The 7185-nt window shown below is 33.3% G+C and overlaps 1 protein-coding gene across 2 annotated transcripts; it reads right to left on the reverse strand.

The window, feature by feature from the left end:
- Window positions 1–91: 91 nt before the first annotated feature.
- On the reverse strand, window positions 92–4994 carry LOC131022049 (ATP-dependent DNA helicase 2 subunit KU80). 2 transcript variants are annotated; one of them, XM_057951421.1, is made up of 12 exons: window positions 4808–4994; window positions 4478–4570; window positions 4225–4276; window positions 3993–4124; window positions 3193–3593; window positions 2179–2465; window positions 1878–2073; window positions 1583–1789; window positions 1056–1223; window positions 651–971; window positions 417–547; window positions 92–315 (listed from the first exon to the last, which is right to left on the reverse strand). In XM_057951421.1, exons 1-12 carry the CDS (start codon window positions 4820–4822, stop codon window positions 249–251), a joined length of 2070 nt encoding a protein of 689 aa, XP_057807404.1. In that variant the 5' UTR covers window positions 4823–4994; the 3' UTR covers window positions 92–248. The 2 variants fall into 2 exon arrangements, with proteins under 2 accessions (XP_057807404.1, XP_057807403.1); XM_057951420.1 differs by having other exon boundaries at window positions 92–318.
- Between the last annotated feature and the right edge of the window lie 2191 nt (window positions 4995–7185).

Genomic DNA, 7185 nt, shown 5'->3' on the forward strand with positions numbered 1-7185 from the left:
TCAATTTTAATGGGATGGAGGAAGTATAACATTTGAGATCGAAATCAGATGGCAAAAAAAAAAAAAAAGCATTGGAGGACTGTTAAAAGACTTCATAGAACATCACTTTCATTGCTTCAGTGTGACTGAAATTGTTTGGTCTGAGTTCTTTGGCTACTTGAACGTAAATGGTAAAACTATCGATATTTTTCATGTCAAAATCTGCCATGTGAGAAATTTCTTGCCACCACGCATCCATGGATATCGCCTCAATGATCATCAGCTTTTGGCTCCTTCTTTGGTGGAAAGACCGGCGTTTCAGTTTCTGGAATGTCGCTGCTGCGTGGGGATAATGTTACATCAATCGGAATTCGTTTTGTACAGAGTTGAAAAGCAAGGAGTCAGCAAAATGAAGATAATTAATTATGAGAGCAAACCTCTCAGGTGCTTCACTCTTGCTTATTAGCATCACATTGTTTGATGCTAAAATATCACAAAAGCTGTCTAGGTGTAACTCCTGGCAGAATTTGATGAGATGGCGCAAAAAATCATTGAACTGTTTTGGTTCCTGTAAGAAATTTGGGTGATTATTCCAAAATTAATCCGTACGTACCAGTTCTATACGATTCAAGGGAGCAATAGAGAAAGGGAAAAGCAGTCGGGTAGCATACCTGCTCGAGAATGCAACCTTTGCGGAGAGCAACTAAGCACTCGAGACTTTTCTGATACGTGTCTCCTCCAATGGAGTTCTCTAATAGATTAAATATCTTATCCTTCATACTCTGGAAAGCTTTACTAACCCAGTTTGGACCATCTCTACGAGACATCATGGCTTCAAATTCTTGAACAGGATTTGAATCTCCTAGTTTCTCGACTTTGACTGTAGACATGTGCTCAGTAGCATCCATTGCTTGGCCAGCAGCAGCAATTCCTTCTCCTTCTTCACTCGATCCAGTTGGTTTTTCTCTTATTCTTCGGGATGATTTTTTCAGCTGCAAAACAGACCAACTTTTAATATGAAAATATTAAGGGATGTTGTGACAGAGAAATATGTAGTGTAATGAGATAAATATAACCTTTGGGTTTTCTTTGAGTTCAAAGGACCTGCGGAATTCCTCAATCACGGCTGTGTTTTGATGAAGAAGTTCGGGATCAGGCTCCGTTATCCTTCTGAGGGTCTCATCAATCGGAGGGACATTAGCACTTGGGTCCTTAGATTTCAACTCAAGAGAGCGGTAAAAGCGCTGAAATTGTCATGTGGGAAAGTGTGTGTCATTTTCAAAATAATAAAAAAAAATATTTCATAAAATCTTTTATTGTAAAAACAAATATGTTTATAATTATAACCCGAAAGATAGATAGGAAAAGTCGAATACAATTTTATTTAAATTTAATCACATTGAAATATACTAGATAAAAGAAAATTGGGGCTAAGAGAATTAAGGTTGGGGTATGGGCACTAGATGGGTAATGGTATCTTGGGGTCTCCAGCGTCAAATGCCGGTCCACCCCCATCCACTACCAAATACTGGAGAAGTAATATTCATCTGAGACATGTTTTAGTAAATCAAACTGATTTTTCAACAATCAGCAGAGATAGTACCTCAAGAACAGGATTAGGTGTGAGATTGGGTGGCAAAATTTCCTCTTTGCCAGCTGGAGCAAGATCGAGCATTTGTACCAACTTATCTGTAGCCTCTTGCTGCTGTTTATTTGGCTGCATTGATGATGGGAGATTGCTAAACGATGGAAACTGGAACTCTCTCACATCCTCCGCAAAAGGAAGTACGTTGAAGTAAAATGAATCTGGCTACAAGTTTAGAAGGCACAATGTAAATATCAAGTTCAAATGACATGCTATCAACATAGGCTTCGGAGCATGTTTGCTTGCTACTTACGACATTATCTTTCTCTGATACATTAGGAGTTAGAACCCCTATAACAACATTCGTCTGCCCCTGTCTCCACACACAGCGGACTATAGCTACTTTGTTCATTTCTTTCATTGCTCTTGCTAATGCTGAAATTGCAAGAACGGCCTTCATATTTCCAGGTTCAGCAATGAGGAGGTTTACGTCTTTCATATAATAATGTCTTTGAGCACATGGTGATTGAAGTAACAAACTCTTCAGAAACTCCATGAGGATTATTAAGTAATACAAAAATTACAAGGGTTAGCAAGAGGCACCCAGATCTTACCTCATGATATTTGAAGCATCCGTAAAGCCTAAAAGTCTCACACCCTTCTCTGGTTTGAACTTCACAGCATCCCACTCAGCAGATGATATAGGTACTACTTGAGGACCGTAGCTGTAACCTTTGATCCTTTGTTCTGGTGGAACAACTCTCTTAGGATCTTCAATACTTCGGTATTCGTAATCAACCTTAATTTCATGTGAGGCAAATTTATCTGTTGGAGGCGCTTTATCAGAATACTTTTTCAAAGTGGGAAACTTCTCTTCACATGTTTTCTTGTAGACCCATACCTAATAACAAATCAAGACAACCAAAATGTTTAACATTTGGCGAAGTAAAGATGTATTTGATGAAAATATCTGAATAATACAATGCAACTGCATAAATCAAACAAAAGCTCAAAGCGCACACAATAAACAGCTACTGAACCAAGTGGAAACTAAACACGCTAAGTGCTGAGCTGTTCTAACCTACCGAGTAGTTCATACGCTTCTCATTAAATATCAAAAGGTATTTCCAGTCTAACAGCATAAGCTTCTCATTAGTTAGGTCATTCAATATGATATCAGTATCAGAGAACCAAAAATATGGGTTTAAGTATACTTGTCAACTCTCTGGAAGAGATCCTGAGCGCTCAGCATGAAAGCAAAGAGTCAAGCTAAAGGTGGTATATTGTCTTCAACTAAATGAGGTCGAATAACCCAAAATGCTTTCTAGAAACATTCCATAACTCAATATAGATTCCAAAATCTATATGCTATTTATCCTTAACACGTTTATGTCCAATCAACCAATAGCATACTTGTCTATACTTGAAAAAATATCTAAACATATGCATGTTGCAAATATCACATGTAAGAAAAGATTTGGTACTTCAGTTATCAATCTAAAAGTCAAAAATAAGAAAGAGCTGATAATGACATTGTTGAAGGTGAAGAACTAAAAAGCAGGCATTTGAAATATTATCCATATTTACAAGATTAAACAAGTGAAAAATACCATATGCAGGAGTCTAACCTTGATCTTCATTATAGAGCTCAGCTCAAAATCACCCCTGTATGTAGTCACTGGCGATATATTACGAGTTCTTAGTGCACCTAACAAGGAAGTTGCATTCCCGACATACACCTTTGAAGAAGATTTGTTGGAAAGCAGACCTAAAAGGAAATCATTCTCTTCCACAATCTTCTTGTCCACATCCCAATCCTTTTGGGCTCTAACAACAACACAATCCATCTTCATGCCATGTGTCATCATCTGTGCTGCAACTGTTTTTACTTGATCCTCCTTGGTTCCCTCGTATGGGTTTCTGGTTGGAGTAACTGCATTCGTTATGAGACATAAACGCTTCTTTCCCTTGTTAGTTTCCTTATACTTCTTTATCATCATATCCATCCCAACAACAACAGCATCAAGAACTTCAGCAAAGTTAAGGTAATGGGTTCCATCATATTAGAAAGACATCAAAACAGACTCTAGTTACCATGCAATCATTTTCCCAAGCAACTACATCAACTGAGAAATATCATTTTCAGCTATAAACCTGATTAATCCCCCAACAGATAAAACATTAAATTCAATTAGACAACTGCAACCAACTAGTTCACTGCATCTTGCTAACGGAATTGTTCATCCTTCATGCTGATAAGTTTTTTTCCCCATTACAATGGAACACAAAGGTAGTTTTACTGGAGATATAGCGAAATCATGACAAACGCAAACAATCCATACCAAAGCAAGAAAGTTTCAATAGATCATCTCCAGTAAAAGCATAGTTAGCTGAACATACACCAAACTTTACCACATAAAATGGATACAATCTCCAGGTGCACCTCCTCGAGGAAGTTGATGTAGAACATCCACAAGATCTCCATCAACAACCTTAATATCCCTCAAAACGGTCACATTCTCGTACCCGCCCACTTCCACTGTCAAGTCATTTTTAGTACCTGAAATTTCAACACAGCAAATTCAATTTCACACTATCAAAATGAAAACTATAAACAGAAATGCGAAATCACCACGTCAACCAAAAATCATTGGAAATACCTGTAGTGCCAAATGCCACAACCCCCACTTCATCATACTTGCCATAAATCAGCTGCGTAAATTGAATGTAGGCAGGTGAAAAAAAAAAAAATCAGAGAAAATCCAGACACTAGTGCAAACGCATTGAATTTGGGCAGTTTCACACAATTATCAAAAAACGCCCAAATTACGAGGCGACGATGCAAGATCATCAATTGAGCTTGAGATAGAAAATCATGCTGAGCGCAACAACACAAAAATGTTTGAATTTTACCTTCTTCTGCGCAAGCAGACAACAAACTTTTTCAACTTCCGGCAGCACGCCATGCATCGACGGACCAACTTCAATCACCAGCACCAGACCTTCCTGTCATCCATTTTTTACTTTATTTTATATTAATTAAAAAGAAGTTGCTATTTTTCCATCTAAATTTCCTATAAATTTCACTACTGCAACAGAGAAATATATGTCTATCCCATCCTCATTCCACACGCAGCAAACAAACTCGATTGTGCGCAGGCAAGCACCAACACAGCTACGAGATGAGAAAGTGAAAAACAAAAACACAAATGTAATGGTTAATGAAATATGGAGAAAAATTACCTTATTTCGAGCCATTTTCACAGCTTAAAATCGGAGAAAGAAAAGAAACAGGCAAGAGGTAAGCGGTGGCGTTTGAAGTTTTGTCACTCTCTTGCATCCATTCCCGCGGAGTAAAGCTTCCCTAAGAATTTTCCTTTTTGTTTTTCCTTAATAAACATTTGCAAAACAATAAAATGAATTTGATTTCATTTTCTTATTTTAATCACTGCTGAACTTTTAATGTGGTCATTCGATGGATGAAAATATTAAAGTTATGTTTGAATTTAATTCATATAGTTAAATTCAAAGTTAATTCATTTAAATTTCAAAGTTAATTCATCCAAGTAAGCTTGCTTTAATTTGACCTGAAATAAAATTTGTGTTAAAATTATTCAAATTAATAAATCAATGTATTTTTTTATTATTGATTGTGTCAATAACCTTCTATTTTATACATAAATCACCTATATATTTTAATACTCGTACAAATCTTTAGCGTTTTTTCAAGGGGTTTTTGCAAAAAAAATCACGAACAATTTTAAATTTGTAATTTTAACGTGACTTTTGAAGTGTGGCGAATTAAATCATAATCTTTTTCATTTTTGTAATTTCGTCTCCTCAATTTTTTCCGGCCATCGGAGTGATGAGTTAGAGCTTATGTGGATTATTTTTTTCCACGTAATTAATTTCTAACTAAGATTAAATCGTTGACTAAGATTAAAACAAAATCAAAAACTAATTCTTTTATTTTACTTCTTTTTCGTCTTTTATAAAAATATATTTGATGTGTATCTTAAGTTAAAGATCATGACAAGATCTTCAATTTGATTTAAAATTTATTAAATAGGAATTTGAAATAAATAATTTATTATAATTTAAAATTTTAAAGTGATTATTTTTCTCTCTCCTATCTCTTTTACAATATTCTTTATTTTTTTCTCTTTCTCCTTATTTTGTTATTATATTATTTCTATTTGTATCTCTTTCTCCTACAAAATTTATATATCTTCTCTTATCTTTTGATTAAAAAATATAATATTTATTTGTTGAATTATTTTATCAAAGCATACATAAAAATATTTAAATTAAAAAATATAATGCACAATTATCAACAAATATCGAGATAATATTATAAAAGTATTTATTAATTTTAATTCTAATAGTAGAAAATAATAATCAATAACAAAAAACTTTCGGTAAATTTAATTATTATTATACAATACTCTTTGAACTTAATATTATACTCCTACTCATTAAGTTGATAAAATTATTACTATACACTATTTTAAATCAAATACTAATATTTAAATAATATATTTTTTGTTATTAATTAATTTGATTCATAAATAATAATATTTTTACATAATTTCAAATTTTAAAAATAAATAAATATATCGTGGCCGTGCATCGCACGGGAGGGCATACTAGTTTAAGGAAAATGGGGGATACTGAAATAAGTTCGACGAAAAAGAAGAAAAATAAAAGAATTTGGTTTTAATTTTATTTTAATCTTAGTCATAAATTAATTACATGGAAAAAAATAATCCACATAAACTCCAACTCATCACTCCGGTGGCCGGAAAAAATTAAGGGGACGAAATTGCAAAAATTGAAAAGGTTATGATTTAATTCGCCACACTTTAAAAGTCGCGTTAAAATTGCAAATTCAAAATTATTCGTGATTTTATTTGCAAAAACCCCTTTTTTCAAACAAATTCTCAATTTTTATTTTTCATTAAAAAACCTCCAACTTTCAGTATTTTTCACAAAATATTCCACTATACAAATTTGGTGACATTATGACTAGTCACCTCGTCGGATTCTTAAGTGGAACAACGTTGTTTTATTAGGTGAGGTGAAAAAAAAGAAGAAGATTTCATCTAAAAATCCGGTAAGATGACTCATCGTTCCATCGCCAGATGTTGTATAGCGAGATTTTATAAAAAATGATGAAAATTGAATTTTTTTATTAAATAACTAAATTAAAAATATTTTTTAAAAGATGCTGAAAATCTGAAATATAAACCACAGTTAATCCTATAATATATTACTCTTGGTCATCATAATTTGGTTACGTTTTATACCCCAAGAAAAAGAAAACAGAAAACTACTATTACTTTGACTAGATTTTAGGATGGGAAGATTAACATAATCCAAATAAATTATTTTAATAGATCGATTAATTTTGAATTTCTTGACTACTTTATCCTTCACATAATCAAATCTTTTATTTTTATCGATTTATTCTATCACTTAAGGTAAACACCGCTTAATATAATATAGTTATTCAACCACGATAATCTGGTTTTGTTTCATAAAATCATACAAATTATTGATTGCTATGGAACTCATTCGTCAGAATCCATTAATTAATCATAATTATACAGAAAATCACTGGT

Source organism: Salvia miltiorrhiza, chromosome 4 (assembly GCF_028751815.1).
Source record: "Salvia miltiorrhiza cultivar Shanhuang (shh) chromosome 4, IMPLAD_Smil_shh, whole genome shotgun sequence".
Lineage (NCBI taxonomy): Eukaryota > Viridiplantae > Streptophyta > Magnoliopsida > Lamiales > Lamiaceae > Salvia > Salvia miltiorrhiza.

Bases quoted from the DNA above. Each gene is read 5' to 3' on its own strand.
- LOC131022049 (XM_057951420.1), bottom strand. The intron at 2,074-2,178 runs GTAAGATCTGGG...ATGTGCTCAAAG, and splicing joins GATGCTTCAAATATCATGAG to ACATTATTATATGAAAGACG. The intron at 319-416 runs GTTTGCTCTCAT...ATCCCCACGCAG, and splicing joins AAGAGTGAAGCACCTGAGAG to CAGCGACATTCCAGAAACTG.